The sequence below is a fragment of the Colletotrichum lupini genome, chromosome 9 (assembly GCF_023278565.1).
Source record: "Colletotrichum lupini chromosome 9, complete sequence".
Lineage (NCBI taxonomy): Eukaryota > Fungi > Ascomycota > Sordariomycetes > Glomerellales > Glomerellaceae > Colletotrichum > Colletotrichum lupini.
This window is the reverse complement of record NC_064682.1, coordinates 2,192,222-2,209,566: the sequence shown is the minus strand read 5'-3', so window position 1 is coordinate 2,209,566 and position 17,345 is coordinate 2,192,222. Positions and strand designations below refer to the sequence as shown.

Sequence of the window (17,345 nt, the reverse complement as noted above, 5' to 3'; positions counted from 1 at the left end):
TGCCGTGTTCCGCCGGCATCGTACGAGGTCTATCGTGTTCAACTCTACCAAATCTCCCGATCTGAACAAGCTACCTAGATACTTTATACGAACACATAGTACGGAGTAGAAGTTACGACAATAGTTTCCGTGGGGTAACCTATTTCGGGTAAGCATGTGCCAAGGTTCCTTGGTGATTCTTGGGGGTTGAACATTTTGGAGGTAGTGACGACGACGATTATACGGGAAGGTGCACGGCGAGCAGTGTGGCCTATCATTTTAGGTTGGGTGGAGAAGGCAGCGCCCGAAACGCAAATCAACGTTTGCCCGGGCCCAGGGGAGCTTCCATGCTGTTGGCTGGGTGGCTGCTGCTTCCACGTTCAATCTCCAGGCGTTAAGCGAGCTGTGGAGGCCGCGCGCCCCTGTCATCCCGTAACGTACCTTAGGTTACTCTGCAGACGTACGGACTTCAGTAAACGCCTTTCTTTCCTGTCCGGGTGGCGCCCGGCGCGTTCATCCCGAGTCTGCGCACACTTCGAGACGTTCCGATGTTCATCTCAGGTGTCTGGAAAAGAAGTTTTGGACCTACTCAGGACCCTTCAATTCGTCTTACTCCGACTCTGTAGTGACCAAGAGGCATCGAGTCGTTGAGTATTCCTTCTACCGACCAAGAGTCTGCGCCCAGTCTCAATCCTCAAGGGACCACTTTCATTACAAAGCGGCATCGCCATTTGTTTTCTTTCCCCGTCGATCTGACTCCGATTCTCGCCCTTCTCCCATGTCTAGGCACCCTGGACTTGACTAATTTTCAACGACATCCTTAACATCGCGCACATTTCATATTGCAAACCTGCTTTTCCTCTACCAGCTGACCTTTCCGCCTTCATCGTCGACTTGGGCCTTCTCCCTCAATACCAACCTCCGGACGACACTGGCAGGCAACAGAAAGTAGAACGCGGCCATCGGCCGACGCTCGCCAAACATGGCGTTCCTACGCCAGACATGGACACTCACACTGAAGAACTGGAAAATCATATTTCGCCACGCCATCTCCGCCATCTTCATCGCCTTTATTCTTCCCATAGCTCTGACCACCTTCTTCAGCTTTGCAAAGAATCTCTTTGTTCCTCCCGCTGTATATGGTGTTTCTGATCCGAGGCATATTCGCACTCTCCCAAACGCTCTCGATGCTGCCGCCAGCGCTGGGAGACATAAAGTCGTATTTGTGAATGGAGGCTTTTCTGGAGGTGACATCGACGAGGTCATTGATAAACTCGCCGCTTCTGTCGAAAGCGCTGGCAAGACTGCTCTCCGCCGCACGTCCACAACTGAGCTTTCGCTCGACTGTCCTACCAACCTTCGCGGCGTCTCCAATTGCTACGGAGCCGTTGTCTTCCAGTCATCGCCTTCAGAGGGACCCGGAGACTACTGGAACTACACCCTTCGCAGCGACGGGGCCTTGCGAAGCATAGTCATTGACGTCGACTCGGACAAAAATGATGCCCAGATCTACCTGCTGCCACTACAGAGAGCCGTCGATGAGGCAATTGCTTCCGTCCAGGCCGCTTCCGGTTCTGCCTCAACTTCTGTCCAGCAAGGCCCTCTGCCCGGCACTGTCGACGAATATCCTTTCACCAGCCTGACTCAAGAAGAGCGTGCCGTCCGCGTCAGGATTAATTATCAAAGTGCCATCACGAACTGGATGGGTGTTGCTTTCATGACCAGCGTTCTCTTCATCACCTATCACCTTACGGGTTTCATTGCGACCGAGCGCGAGAGTGGCATGATCCGCCTCGTGGATGCTATGATGCCCGTCAAGCACAGATGGTTCAGTCAGGCTGCCCGAATCATTTCCTACCACGCCGCTTTCACCGTCGTCTACCTTCCGGGCTGGATTATAGGATCATTGGTGCTACGTGCCGGCGTCTTTGCTCGTACCAACGTTGGCATCGTGCTTGTATATCATGTCTTGAACGGCATAGCCATGGCGTCCCTCTCTATTCTGGCATCTTCACTCTTCAAGAAGGCTCAGATCAGTGGCATCGCGGCCGTACTCGCTATCATACTTCTTGGAATCCTCGCACAGTCCATTAGCTACCCCAGCACCGCTGCCGTTGGTGTTCTCGCCTTTCTCTTCACGCCATGCAACTACGTGTACTTCATTACTTGGATGGCACGTTGGGAGCGAGAAGACCTCCCAGCCGACCTATCCAAGGTCGCTCCCAAGAGCCCGTGGGATATTTCCGGCATCATGCTCTGGGTTTTCTTGATTATCCAGATTTTGGTGTACCCTTTGCTCGGCGCTGTCATCGAGTCCTCCTTACACGGCACTACTACCAAAGGCAGAACAATTGTGTTCAACCGTGCTCAAACTCATTCCAACACCGACGAGCCGGCTGTGCGCTTGCAAGGCTTCACCAAGGTCTACAGCTCTTCTCCGATGCGACGTTTGTTTTCCTTCATCTCAAAGCCACGAGAGTCCGTTCGCGCAGTCGACGGTCTAACGTTGGATGTCCGCAGAGGACAAATCCTCTGCTTGCTTGGTGCGAACGGTAGCGGAAAGTCCACAACGTTGGACTCTATTGCTGGCACAAGCAAACTCACAGGCGGCACCATCACTATTGACGGTACCGGTGGACTGGGAATTGCCCCGCAGAAGAATGTCATGTGGGATGACCTGACCGTGGAGCAGCATATTGAGATATTCAACAGGCTCAAGTCCCCTGGCAAAGGTGCAAGCAAGCAGGAAATTCAAGACCTAATCAGGTCTGTTGATTTGGAGACGAAGGCAAAAGCTGTGTCGAAATCGCTTTCAGGTGGCCAGAAGCGCAAGCTTCAACTGGGCATGATGCTTACAGGAGGAAGCGCGGTTTGCTGTGTCGATGAGGTCTCGAGTGGCATCGACCCTCTGTCGCGACGCAAGATTTGGGATATTCTACTAGCTGAGCGCGGAAGACGGACGATAATCCTCACAACACACTTTCTCGACGAGGCTGATCTCCTGGCCGACCACATCGCTATTCTCTCCAAGGGCACGCTACGTGCCGATGGCTCTTCGGTTGAGTTGAAAGATCGCCTGGGTGGCGGTTACCGAGTCCATGTGACCAAGGAGACAGGTATGGGCAACACACCCGACATCGAAGGGGTTCAGAAGAAGATACACTTCGACCTGATAAGCTATATCGCCCCATCTTCTTCACTTGCCGCGCAGGTGATTCGCACTTTGGAAGCCAACAACTTTCACGACTACCGTTTCTCCGGGCCCACCATCGAGGACGTCTTTCTTCAATTGGCGGAGGAAATCCACGATTCCAAGGCGAGCGAGATTGTTCCTGATTCAGGTTCAGACTTGAATGAGAAGTGTGTAGCTGGCGACGTTGGCGCTACTCCTCAAGCTGGACTTCAACTCCTGAGCGGTCAGCAAATTGGATACATGCGGCAGGCTGCTATACTTTTCCGGAAACGAACGACAATCTTGAAGACAAATTGGATTCCCTACCTTGCAGCGTTTGTCTTACCCGTTGCAGCCGCTGGCCTCGTCACCCTGTTCATCAAAGGCCAAACACAAAGTGGCTGTGCTCCATCTGAAGAGCGCTCGCTTGATCAGACGCAAGGGTTCAGTCTGACAGATTTTACATGGAAACTAGTCCTCGGGCCCAATTCACGATTTGACCTCAACACTGCCGCCAGCGTTCTTCTACCAGTATTCAACGCTGCCGCCGGCAACTCTGGCAACGGATCGACCTCTGGGACTGGAACCGACTTCGCAAGGCAACTACTCGCCGAGAACGCCACTTTCACGGACAGCTTCAAAGCCTTCCAAGACACTGTGGTTGCACGGCGGGTCGAGACTGTTCCTGGCGGTATCTGGCTAGGAGACGACTCCACGGTGCCCACCATTGCATACATGTCGAACTACAACGGTTTACTGAACCCTATTTTGAGCCAGAACATCTTGAATATGCTCCTTAGCAATGTTACTGTCATGGTGGCATGGGCACCCTTCGCTACGCCTTGGCAGCCCAACGATGGCAACTCGCTACAGTTCCTCGTATATACCGGGATCGCACTTGCATGCTACCCAGGCTTCTTCGCCCTATACCCAAGTCTGGAGCGTCGACGACAGGTTCGTGCCTTACAGTACAGCAACGGAGTTCGAGTTCTGCCCTTGTGGGCGGCTTACTTGGCGTTCGACTTCATCATCGTTCTCGCGTCAACAGCTTTGGTTACGATAATCTGGGCTGTTTCGTCCGGTATCTGGTACCACATAGGCTACATCTTTCTTGTCTTCATGCTCTACGGACTGACTGCGATTCTACTGGCCTATGTTATATCCCTATGGTGCAAGACGCAACTGTCTACTTATGCCTGGGTAGCTGCTGGTCAGGCGGTTCTGTTTTTGGTCTACTTGATAGCCTACATGTGCACCATCACCTATTCCCCAGTTCCCAAAGTCGATCGGAACATTCTTGTTGCTCACTTCGTCATCTCGGCTTTTGCACCTATTGGTTCTGTAGTCCGGGCTATGTTCCTGGTTCTGAACTTATTCTCAACAGCCTGCGATGGACGACAACTAGCGGCGTACCCTGGTGGCATTCTTCAATACGGCGGGCCAATCTTGTACTTGGTTCTGCAGTCAATCCTTCTGTTCGCGCTTCTGCTATGGGCTGATAGCGGCTCCGTTGGCTCTTCAGTTCGGCGACTTTGGCAGCGAAAGTATGACGGGCCATCGGATGATGGCAGTGTCGCCGACGAGGAAGTTTCAAACGAACTGAAAAGAGTCACCACAACATCGGGTAGCGACGACGGTCTCCGGGTGATTCATCTTACCAAGACTTTTGGCAAGAATACAGCGGTCGATAACGTAACGTTCGGGCTCAAGCGGTCTCAGGTCTTTGCCCTTTTAGGGCCCAACGGCGCTGGCAAGTCAACTACCATTTCACTCATCCGCGGTGACCTCAAGCCAAGTCGGAACGGTGGTGAGATCCTCGTCGAAGATCAATCTGTTATTCACAACTTGCCTGCTGCTCGATCTCATCTTGGTGTCTGCCCTCAGCACGATGCGTTGGATCTGATGACAGTCCGGGAGCATCTAGAGTTTTACGCTCGCATCCGAGGCGTCCCTGATATTCACCACAATGTCAACACCGTCATTCACGCCGTTGGTCTTCAGGCATTCTCGAACCGCATGGCGGCGGCCCTGAGCGGCGGAAATGCCCGTAAATTGAGTCTTGGTATCGCACTGATGGGATCTCCTAGCGTGATCTTACTCGACGAGCCATCCTCTGGGCTGGACGCCGCCGCCAAGCGAATCATGTGGAAGACGCTGGCGGCCATCGTCCCAGGCAGATCTCTCCTCCTCACTACGCATAGCATGGAGGAGGCCGATGCTCTCGCAGACCGCGCAGGAATTCTAGCAAAGCGAATGCTTGCTTTGGGCACGACAGATGATCTTCGTCATCGGTTCGGCGATGCACTCCACGTCCATCTAATTAGCAGAACGGCACCGCACACGACACCCGAGGAAACTGCACAGCTTCGCAACTGGGTAATATCTACATTCCCAGGGGCTGATGTAGAGGAGAAGACGTACCATGGTCAAATGCGCTTCTCCGTCCCCGGAAAAGAGGTTCTCGAAGTTTTCGGCGGTGACAAAGTCGGAGACATCACGCCGGCAGATACTCACTCCTCAAGTGCGGTTGGCCAACTGGCTGTCATGCTGGAAGAACAGAAAGGGGCGCTGGGTATCAATCATTTCAGTGTTTCGCCAACCACCTTAGACCAGGTATTCCTGAATATTGTCGGTAAGAACAATATCCAAGAGGAGGGCTACAAAGAGCCCGAGAAGAAGCCATGGTGGCGGTTTGGACGATGAGAACAGTCGCCAACATGTACCGTCGTTACGTACTGCGGCTTTGAGATACCCAATTACTGGAGCGTCGACGACACTATGCAGTCATAGGCAGCTCATTTAGACTTGAAGCATAAGACATAATACATCAGACTTAATATATCATTAGTTAATCATTATTCGGACGCGTGAGCAAACCAGCGCCATTTAATACATCCGTAGCGGTTGCCCGCGTTTATGTTCGCAAAACCCCATCCACATAAGAGTCAACTCTTCAGATGTAACCGCCAGTCTCGAGGGACGACGCCTGCGTCTCCCGTTGACTTTCAAGCTCAGATCTTCTCGCCGCCACATCGGGATGGTACTGGCAGAAGATCTGATTAGATTCCGCAGAGATATTACTCAATCAGTTCCCGCATTGAAAGCGCTGAAGCGCACATCCAGGACTCGATGGTGCCTCGACACTCTGTCTCAAAGAGTTCCTTTCCCTTTCAAAAGGGTGTTCCGTCTCTGCGGACAGGATATGATTTTGTGGAAGCAGAAGCAGTCCATGCTGGCCTGGGGCTTAAGGGGCTGAAGTTGGACTTAACGGGTGTGATGGAATCCCCGCGCACGCTAGCCAGGCCGAAAATCGTATCGCTCGACTCGTTGGCGTGGGCGTTGTGCTGATACGGCGATCCGTGGGTGACGGAGGATCCGTCGTCCTTGAGGTGGCTCGATCGCGCACTGGATACGCCCGAGGCCGTGGTCCCCTTTTCGGCGTCCCGGGGAAAGCTCTTGGGGAGGTTCGAATACGGACGGGTCGGGTGGGTTCCCGGCCGCGTGTCGGTCTGGTTGCTATGGAGGGAGGTGATGTTGACTCTGCTCATCAGACCCGGGAACATCTTTGTCAGAAGTGGGCGGAGCGTCGGAAGACAGGCGCAGGTAACGGCGGATGAGATTTCGCCGATGGACCAGAGCGAGGCGTCGACGTTGGTCCAGGTGAAGTCTGCCGGTGTGCTGAGGTACTGGATGCGTACGATGGAGATGGCGACGGTGCTGGCATTCGGTGTTACTAAAACGGACAAACGAGGTTTTTTCATGCGTGAGACAGGATCTCCCGAGGTTGATGACTTACAAGAATCCAAGACTGAAGATTCCCATGAGGAGCGCTTTCTGTTTCCGTGGCAGGCTGAGATGCCAGAAAATGGGCAACGGCAGCGCAAAGACGGCAACGTCGGTGATGATGTTTCCAGCTGCGTTGACGTACCACTGCGGCTGATTGGGGATGCAGTGCGACGCCACCGACTTGTCCCAGAACCCTTCGACTGGGAGGCATTGGAACGCGGCGATGAAGACCTGCGAGGTTGACCAGGCGCCGACCACGAGGAGGGCGACTGCGTAGATTCTACGCATCCGAGGTACGGCCATTATACGGTAGTACTGGCACAGGAAGGAGAGTTTGATGGCGAGGAGGGCGATGTTGTAGAATACGATGGATATGTAGAACATCTTGGGTTGCATTGTTAGTCGAGGGGACTGAGCCATCATCAATACTGTGATGAGGCGAGTGTGACTTTACTTACGTGCATGTATTCTACAATATCCGCTGGCTTGAGGACGACGATGTGTCTGCCAAGACCATAGTTGGTCACTTTTATAGTCGTCAGCTAATCTTCCTCCGCTAAGATTGCATGAGTATCTGACTCACTGAGTGCGATGGCGATGCCACAACCTGTTGTTGCCAACTAGAACAACAAATCAGACTCAGCTTCTCGACATTGAGGTAGACATCGTCACTTTCACTCACCAGAGCCACAACAGCTAGTATATCATCGATACCGAAGAGTACGATAACTCTTGTCCTCGTATAGATCCTCAACCCAACCATCGCCGTCACAAACAGGATGCAGAAAACCACAGATGCGACCACTGTGGCCCTTCGATCATCTTGATAAACTTCTAGTGGGATCGCTGTGTCCATGGTTGCGTCGACGGGGAAGAATAGGCAGTATAGCTAAACTAGGCCGGATTTCTGCTGAGGACTAGTGAACTGAATGGCGGGCACTGCCCGTGTAAGAGTCCCGTACAGATGAGGGATGGAGGAGAAGGGAAAACCAAAGGAAGGTTGAACAGGATGGTGTTGTCGGAGATTGTCTCAGTGTTTGTCGGGGATACTCGAGAGATATTAGTAAAAGAAGCAGGAACAAGCAACGCAAACGAGGTAGTTCAGTCCATTCTGGGGGAGGGTGTTCACGAAATAAGACGACACGAACCGGCATACCCAGACTTTTCCAAACAGCGTTTGCGCGAGGGATTGCCTTTGGGTCTAAGCTGCCCAGCACATCCCATCCCAGCAGATAACCGCTGCCCATCGTAATCGAGTCATTCACTTCTACAACAGTACGCCTCCTGTAACGCCGAGCAACTGATCCTGGGGGAAGGAGGCATGACAGCCTTTGGTGCGCGGCCGGATTTGTAGCCGCGCGACGTGCAGCAATGGGGGAAACGGAGGCAGAAAACAGGTTGACGGGGGTTCCCTTCCCTGGGGTCAACTTAACCCACCCCCATCGCGTGAGGCTCCACACGGCGAGTTGCAAACCTACAACACAGTATGGAGAATATAGGAGATTTCCTGACTCTTCCAATTCCCTGCCTTTGTGGCAAAGGGGGCGACAAAGAGGGGTTTGCTAGGAGTTCACACAGGCCCAGAAACAGGCTTATCCGAACCAAGATTCTAGTTCATGAGTAGACGACGTATCCACGTCCGCACTCCTTTGATCACTGAAGTCGACCAATATGAACAAATGAGAGAACTACGAGATTGGAGGGAGGGAGGAAACGGGGCTATACACACTTCCCGAGGGAAGACCAGAGTTTAAATGGCGGAAAGCCAAGTTGCGAGAACCAAAGAAGCGAATACCTACATAGACAGACTGCCATATATAGCACTATAGTTATCTCGGGAAGAGACAAGAGAGGCCAGGCATGGATACAAAGATCGGATGTCTTCAGAATCTTCCCTCCCATCACCATCCTTTTGTGAAGCAGCTCTTCTAGATCACCTACTGGCCTTTGCTGCAACACACAGACATAATGAACCGATGTAAGAATGGCGGCCAGCATAAGCCACAGGGACGACCACACAGGTTGGAACTTTGTTCAAGGAAAAAGGGATCCGGACACTTATCTTCCATGCTTACAATGAAAGAATGCACGGACAGTCGAGAAAGGCTTGCGATGACAGCGGAGGACCTTGCTCGATGACTCCGGACGCAGGTTGCGCATCGAATCATGATGCGAATCTTGCACAAGCCCAGCCGGGTAGAGTTGGTCCACCGCGCTCGGTCCTCTTCGCTCTGCCTTCCATCATCCCACCATCTTGAAAGGAAACAGTCGGTCCCACGACGGTCATCTACGCAGGGTTTTCTTGGCTTTTGGCTTTTGATATCTATCCGAAATCTTGGAGTTGCATATTTGCCTGTGTTTATCCCATCCTGTTGAACTCTTTTTTCATCTCCCCGCTCCCGCAAGGACGGCACTTGATTCTCCCGACAAGTTGTGGACAGGTTCGGTCACAAGATTACCAGACGAATGAGTTAGACATCGGTTTTTTTACCAAATTTTACCTCGCGAGTAAACAAGAAGGCCGAGATTTATAAGCGATTGATGCTGGTATATCAGCTTCGCCCATTCGAACTCAATCTTGCTCCACACGTTCTAGCAATACACCCTTCCATTGATTACTATGCTTGACACGTGCGAGGACTCAATAGGGCATGCTTTAAAACCTCTGGAGATGCGGAAAAGAACGAATCACAGAGTACGATGCTCCTCGTTGCGGGAGCGGGCCACCTCGGAAGCTACTGCAATCAGACGTTCAGTCATCATGTCATGCAACCTGAGCCCGGCACGCCCCGCATGCCAATGTTTCTCATTTTCCATCTGCTCTCTCGTCTCTAATACCACCCTTTCCATGTTCTATCGAACGAAGAAAAGGAAACAAAGGGATAAGAAGGGCTACGGTAAGTAGAGCAAGTGACCGGAGTATAATCCGCGTGTCCCCGTGCGAATCGCCGGCTAGTTCGTCCAACGAGTGTCCTTTGATAGACATGCAGAATATGAACTACAGACGCAAAGACGGGTGGAAGAGCACGAGTCGCACCCATGCCAGGCTCCGATGCCTCTACCCTGCCCAGCTGCCGTACCCGGGGAGGGATCCTTGGCCGTCGTGGGCCGGCGTCTACGATTGACTGCTTGTCGTGTCCATTCTTGTCTCGTCCTGTCTCGACGCAAGTCCGTGCAACATGTGTCGCTTGTCGTGTCTTCGAAGTTCGCGTTCCGTCCCCGGCAGCCAAACCTCACCTTTGATCAAGGACGGAAGAGGGCAGAGGAAATGTCTCGCCGTGTATGACTGAAAGAGCTGCTCTTTCTCTCCCATCAACATAGCATTCTGCTAGACTATAAGGCATACATAATACCATCGTCACCTGTACGGTTCTATCACAGATTCAGAGTTCTCATAAAGTTGAGTTGGGCAGAAGGCTTGACTCAAGTCAACCCCCCTCGGGAGCATTAGAGGATCATCGCTTCTGTGAAGCCGGGAAATCTGATACATGTGACGAATCTGACAAAACTTCAACGTGCCAAGCGAGTTTGAATGTCACCGCAGCATGCAAATCAGATTTTCAATTACTGAACGCCTGAAGGACATCTGTACAACATCGGGATCGGCTCGCTGTGACGGATGTTGGCCATATGTGAATCCCTAGATCAGGTATGTCCAGGGTCTCCAATCCTTCTGTTGATTGGTTTCCGCGTCATCGCCGTCGCGACAGACGGTCGCCTGCCACGTGCCGGTGTTGCATTACCGATGCTTCAGTGTTTATCTCTATATGTACAGCAGCGCGCATCATGAAGAGTACCCGATTCAGGTGCGGTCCAAGAGCGGTCTCTATTCTTGGGTTCATATTTAGTAGTCGGAACCGTCAGATGGCGATTTCCAGTTACAGACGAAAGTATGCCTCGCAAATGAGACTTGTAAATGGTGTAGTTCGTTTAATACCGTGATATGTCATGTACACTGCGCAAACTCGAAAACGCCGCCCAGTGCTGAGTCTTCTAAGACAGTCAGCCCCCCTGGGTAACCTTCCCCATGCAATCCGTATGCTTTTGCCATGGTATCATTGCCGTTTTCCCCTGAAATCTATTTTCATCATATTTCAACAAGCTTGTGTCCTGTTTTGAACCCGTTCCTTTGAGTCACCCATGAACTCCATATTCGCCAAGAGCCGTCATGGTAGTGTCGCTGATGTCTTCTTTGACATCATCCTTCCTCGCTGCTCGGCTGAATGCCAGCTTTGCAAAGCATCTTAAACAGCAAGATTCGTCAAGGTCTTGCCGTTGTACAGGTAGCAGTAGCTGATGTTGTCACCGCCGATATCAGTTTACAATGTCTTCCCAGAAAGTCGTAGGAGGGGCCCTGCTGCGCTTTTGCCGGTGTCGACTATCAGTGCCGGCTGCCAGCCAAACTCTGATGAGTCTAGCTGGAAACCTCCACCTCTGGCGATGGATCCGTGTTTCCATCTGTTGTGGTCTCCGCAGACGTGTCCGTGCCTACAGGCGCCGGGGACACTGTAGGTGTTGGTACGTTATCGTCCTTTCTCTCCTCAGTGTTCCTAGTGTTAAACCAGCCGCCCTTCTCCCATTGTCCAGGTGCATATAGCCATGATGCGCGCACTTCATCGTCCACAATTCCCAAGAGAAGCGTGTTGAGTCGCTTGAAATCAATAGGCTTGAGAATCCACCCATCAAATCCGGCATCGATGTATTTGTCTTTCTCTCGTTCAATGAGAGATGCAGAAACTGCAAATACTGGAATACGGCCGTTGTGAGTTGCGATCGCTGAGTGCCCACCATGGTCGCTGGACTTTTCGTGGGCTCGTATCATCTTTGTACTTGTGAGGCCATCTACAATCGGCATCTAGGGAGTTCAGGCGTCAGTCGGTATCACACAAGCATTGAGCGATTAGTACGGCATACCTGCATGTCCATTAACACCACATCGAAGGTTTCAGGCCTCTCTTTGTAGACAGTAGCGCAATCCTCGCCGTTGACAGCATGGGAAACCTGGTGGCCAGATTTCTCCAAGCGCTTTCGCAGAATTCTCGAATTGATAGGGTCATCTTCCGCGATCAAAACTTGGAGCTTCGTCTCGTCAAAACCCGAGACGACGCTTGGCGCGGTGCCGACGGTGCTACCGATTGTGCCAGCTTCCGATGCACCGCCTAGCTTTGAGCGACTATTGACTTCAAAGAGAAATCGTGAGGAGTCGCTTTGCTGTGACTGAGGTGGCACGGATGTCTCATCAACGTACTCATCTGGCACCTTGACAGCTCTGACGGGCGTTTTCGCATCTGTAACTGTCGCATACCCAACCTCTGGAGGCTTGGAGGCTTCCATGCTTGAGATGCTGGGGTTGCTTCGACGCGAGGTAGGGGATCCTTTGCGCCTCGCAGCCGATACTCCAGCAGTGCGGCTCTCCGAAGACCTCGGCCTCTGTGAATATTTCCAAGACTGCTGTCGCGTAGTCGACGGTCGGTTCATATCAGCTTCGCCAATAGAAAGTGGCGTCTGAATTGCTTCGATCAAGCGATCTGCATCACTCATAGAGCTCTGACCACTGGCCTTGCTTCCTCCCGTACCTGCTGTCTTCATACTTTCGAAACTTCGCGTCTCGGAACCTAGAGCATCTGTCCCGCCTTCCTCAACCGTCGATATCTTGCTGCCGCGATCGATGAGCATCATCTCGCCGTCGTTATCTGGTACAGCTGCCGTTGTGACAGAAGCCACGCTTGAAGTAGTATTCGACTTTGCAGACTTCTGACCGCCTTCCGGCGGCACAGGCACATCGCCAGGCAGGTCGAACGGCAGCTGAATCACAAATCTCGAACCGATCCCTTGTTCCGATTTCAGCCGTAGCTGGCCATCCATATTGCGGACGATTCTAGCAACGACGGCCAGGCCCAGACCCAATATCCTAGAGTCTTTGCTCGCTTCGTCATCATCTGGGAATATGGAGCTGACTTCGTCAGTCTCGACGCTCACTTGCTCGAGATCCCTGAAAAGTGTGTCGAGCTGCTTGGCCGTCATTCCTTTGCCTGTATCTTCAACAACAATCTCGACGCGTACTCGTCGTTCGAGGACCTCGCTGACGTATAGTTCGACTCTAACAAATCCACTGGATGTGTTTTGCACTGCATTGGCTGCAACGTTCGAAATAGCTTGTCTGAGGCGTCGGCTGTCACCGCATACGTGCTGCGGCAGTCCAGGATGTTCTATAACCTGATACTCGATACCCTTTCTCTTGGCGTCGTTGGTGAACGGGTCTGTCGCTTCTCGGATGCACATGCCGAAATCGAATACTTCGTCTTTAATCAGATTTTGACCCTCCTCAGTTTTCGTCAAGTCGAGCAGGTCGTTGATCACGTAGATGAGTGACTTTGAAGCGGAATGCGACTTGGCGAGATTATCGCGCGTCTCTTGGTCGAGAGAACCCTCCAACGCGATCTCCAAATAATTGATGATAGCATTCAGCGGCGTCCGGACTTCGTGGGCTGAGTTCGCCAGCAAGAGGCGCGTCAGTCGGCTACTTTGCAATGCAGCTTCCTTCTGTCTCCATACTTCAATGAATTTGCCGTAGACCAAACAGAGAACAGCAGCTGTCTCAACTTGTTCCTCTGACCATTCTCGGCATTTCCGAAGTATAGTCTCGTGCCAAGTCTTGAAACTTTTCCGAGGCTCGAGATAGGCTTGAGTGCCCTCGCGAAGAGTCTTTTCGTACGGGTTTCCAGCCCACTTGACCTCTTTGACTTGGCCTTTGCGGAAGAAGACAATGAAATCGTTACCTCCGACACTCAAGGGAACATACAGCAAGCCTGCGATAACGGTGAATCCAAGAGGATATCGCAGATCTGGGAAGTCCTCTTTGATGTCCTGAGAGGTGACCACTGACGTGAGCTCCCGCAAGCGTAGATATTCTAGCATAGCCAACGCTTCTTGCGAATGCTCGAGATCGCCCAAAATCTTCGTTTCCCCTCGGATCGAGAGCATGCCAAAGTCAGCATCGAATAATTTCAAAAGATCGTCGGACGAAGCAATGATGTAACCCGAAGGATTGCTATCTGACGGTGCCGTGTTGATGAGCTTCCTGGCCTGCAGACGATTCGCGTATGATAATCTCTCAATATTGCGAGACGCGGTGTCTCCGACTAGACGACACATCTTTCTGATGGGGAAGGAGACACGCATGCCCTTCCGGCCATAGGAGTGGCAGGCAATGAGACCCCAAAGCTCGTTGAAGGCATTAATAGACACCGACATGGATGACCGCACAGCCATGTTCTTCAGGTACTTAATATGGATGGGTGACATGGCACGCAAGTAAGAATGGCTGAGGTCCAGTGGTGCCTCGAGGTCTTCTTTCGCCCTGCAGACTAGACGTGCGGTTTCCAGGTCCCTGTCATATAGGAGCCTCACCTTATTCAGCTTATACAGCTCGCGAGCCTGTCGCGGTATGTCCGAGGCGGGGAAGTGTAGGCCCTTGTATAGATCCTTGGTGTGCGAGGTGTCGACGAGTTCCGTAACCACTTTTCCGTTGAACGAAGAATCGAACTGATATATCATGACCCGGTGAAAACCTGTCAATTCCTTGACGATGCCCACCAGAATTTTGAGAAACCCTTCCAGGTTAATGGCCGCCGCAAGTTGCTCTTGAACCTGGGACATAATATCGAATACCTGCATGGCACCAGCATCGCCTCGGCGTTTGCGTGCGCTTCGCAACACCCTCAACGGCTTGCTCAAGATTTCGGTGCTCTCCGCCAATTCTTCCGATGTGGGATTTGATTGCAAGGTATCTTCAGGGGTCATCGGTGTGGCCTCCTCCGGGGGTCGTAGTGGGAATTGATGATCGTCGTCGACTTCAAATTCGCAGATGACGAGTTCTGGATGCGCAGGATTGATGTGAATTGCGCACCAAAGTTTGACGCTCTTTTTTTTCGGGGGGCGGATAGATAAACTGAAGACTTCGGGTCCGTTTATAGCGGGGTCTGCGTCTTCGTCGCGAATGAAGTCGATATGGTCTAGTAGGTTGTCTTGCTGCTCCTCGCTCAATATATCCAGAAAACTTTCAAGTCGGAAAAGCTGCTGAGGAGAGAATCCGATCAATTTCTCCGTGTTCTCGCTGGCGCAGCGAACAGAGAATTGGCCGTGGCTTTCTTCGCGAATGGCCACTAATGCGCCAAATCCTTGCACAGCTCCCGGAGTATGGATCGGCTCATCCTCACAAGTTTGTAATACACCGTCGGTGCCTGTGATGACATGATGCCCTTCATCTGTCATGACGTATTTGAAACGCGTGGTCAGAAGAGCATCGGTAGCAGAGTCTCCAAGGGCACTGGTAGATGATGCCTGGTTTTGCGAATGCTCGTCGCCGGGTAGTGAGTCCTCTTCAACATCTGAAGCAACATCTTGAAATATATCCAGCGGTTGCGAGGTGTTGTGACGTGCGGCATCGGCTTGGACGCTGGACATAGGGCCAGACCCGGCGTTCTTCCTCCTCGCTTGGATTCCTTGTCGATCGCCAGGTGAGGTGACATTGGATAGCGGCGTGGACGCAGAATCGCGACGAGGAAAAGCTTCGAAGGCGGCGGTATCGATTCGAGGGTTGCTCGGACGGGGGGCTTGGTATTGGCCATGATCGGGTACTCTGGGGAAGTAGTCATGCTCGCCAGAGGTTCTGCCGGTGCGATCTACGCGCACGACGGAGCGGATCGGGTAAACGCGATCTGAGGGATCGGGACTTGCAGTGTAGCCGAGTTGGCGATCAGAATTAGCACTCCATGATGAGGAAGAGCTCAGGGGAGCGTTGACGGAGACGGGAGTAGGAGCTGCAGACGAGTCTGGCATGTGCGGCGCGACAGTAACGGAACGGACGCTGGGGATGGGAGTCGCCTCCGAGGAGGAGTCTGTCGTCGAGCGGCTAGCAAAGGAAACGGAGGGCCGCCGTGCGTCGGACGGGGCGTCCATGTCCTCGGTTGAATATGGCAAAAAAGACCTAAAAGTCTATCAACTCCGACGCAGTTATGTAAACGAGGCCTCGCCGGAAGAGGCTCAAAGGTCCGTAATCAGTGATACTTGGCATGGAGCGAAGGCGCGTAGAATAATGTGTTGAGCCAGCTGGTGAGATGCAAGGATACAAGAGTACGCGTGAACCTCAAATGAAGAGGCGAATGAGGGGGGATGGAGAGGAGTGTAATGCAAATGTGGTGCAAACGTTGGTGAGAAAGAATTAGAACCAAACTCCAAGGATTCAAGAAAGAGCGCAGAGGCTCGCCGTGATCTAGAATTTCCCTTGTATGGGTGCTCTCCCCCCCTGCTTGCAGTGCGGTGCGTAGGATTGGTCTACTCGATCATTCGGTCGTCGAAGAGGGGCGTGCGGGATGGGGATGTCGGGGTGGGATGCAATTGTGCGCGGACGGGTCGAGATTTGGTGGCAGTGGGCCGGGGTTGGGAAATGGGAAATCGAAAGCTGAGGGCGCAGGGCGAGCTCGTGTCAAGGTGAGGTGGGTAAAGCTACCTTGGCCAGACCGTAAGGTGAGGTAGCTGAGGTAGACGTCGAGAGATCGCTGGGTTGTAGCGAGAGAGCTTCGCGTGCTCTGTGCCGTATCGTCTGTCGAAAGTTCAACGATGAGTGAAGAGAGAGGAGACTGGGGATGGGCACTTCAGCCTCGGAATTCCTCAATTCTCAGGTCTGGGCCCGTGGTGGTGTGGTGTGTGTACCGGGTTGGATCGATCGATGAAGGAAAGGCGACCAAAGGGTGAGGGAGATGTGCGTGTGTAGGTAAGTAAGTGGCAGAGCAAAGCCGTACCTAAACTCGTGGCTGAGAACAGGAAGGTGGCCAAAGCAGCACACCTACTGGATTCGCTACTCAGATGCCCTACGTCCAGTATAAAGTAAATACCTTATCCAGACGTTAGGGTTTTTTTTTAGGTGCAATCGGTAGGTACCTAGGATGGCACGAGAAAAGGCACCTTCTATCAGCCAGAGCTAGATCTAGGTTAGAAGAGGCGATGGCATGCAGATGTGCAATCAGTGGATAGGCGGGTGTTATGGTAAGGTATACTTTGGAAAGTGCAATGGAGGGTTGGAAGACGAAGGCGAAGAAAGACCAGCAAGAGATGAGGCTAGTGAGTAGGCATTGCCTACGAAGAAGTGGCTGATGGAAACATGTAAAGTATGGACACAGGTAGACAGTCAGTAACGGGGGGATCTTTCAAGCCCCAGCCCGAGAGTGGCAAATGAAGAATTATCACCGTGCAGGGAAGTGGAAGGCGAAAAGAAGAACGGCAAATGGGCAGGGTTGGTGAGGTCAGGTATCTGGAGAGGCGAAGAGGGGCCGGTATCCGTACCTTTCACAGGGACGGCTATCCGTACAGTAACCTACCTAGGCACATTAAGATGAATGATGAACAA

The 17,345-nt window shown here is 52.4% G+C and overlaps 3 protein-coding genes across 3 annotated transcripts; 1 reads left to right on the top strand and 2 right to left on the bottom strand.

Moving 5' to 3' along the window:
- Positions 1-961: 961 nt before the first annotated feature.
- Positions 962-5,854, top strand: CLUP02_16537 (ABC transporter; the record flags this gene model as incomplete). The annotated part of the gene is made up of 1 exon (XM_049295456.1): positions 962-5,854. One exon carries the CDS (start codon positions 962-964, stop codon positions 5,852-5,854), a length of 4,893 nt encoding a protein of 1,630 aa, XP_049152603.1.
- A 250-nt stretch (positions 5,855-6,104) lies between these two features.
- Positions 6,105-8,184, bottom strand: CLUP02_16536 (uncharacterized protein; the record flags this gene model as incomplete). Its single annotated transcript, XM_049295455.1, has 7 exons — positions 6,105-6,206; positions 6,349-6,868; positions 6,948-7,321; positions 7,396-7,463; positions 7,521-7,557; positions 7,620-7,826; positions 8,086-8,184. The coding sequence occupies 7 exons, from the start codon at positions 8,182-8,184 to the stop codon at positions 6,105-6,107; spliced, it is 1,407 nt and encodes a 468-aa protein (XP_049152602.1).
- A 3,167-nt stretch (positions 8,185-11,351) lies between these two features.
- Positions 11,352-15,898, bottom strand: CLUP02_16535 (hsp90-like protein; the record flags this gene model as incomplete). The annotated part of the gene is made up of 2 exons (XM_049295454.1): positions 11,352-11,792; positions 11,852-15,898. The coding sequence occupies 2 exons, from the start codon at positions 15,896-15,898 to the stop codon at positions 11,352-11,354; spliced, it is 4,488 nt and encodes a 1,495-aa protein (XP_049152601.1).
- Between the last annotated feature and the right edge of the window lie 1,447 nt (positions 15,899-17,345).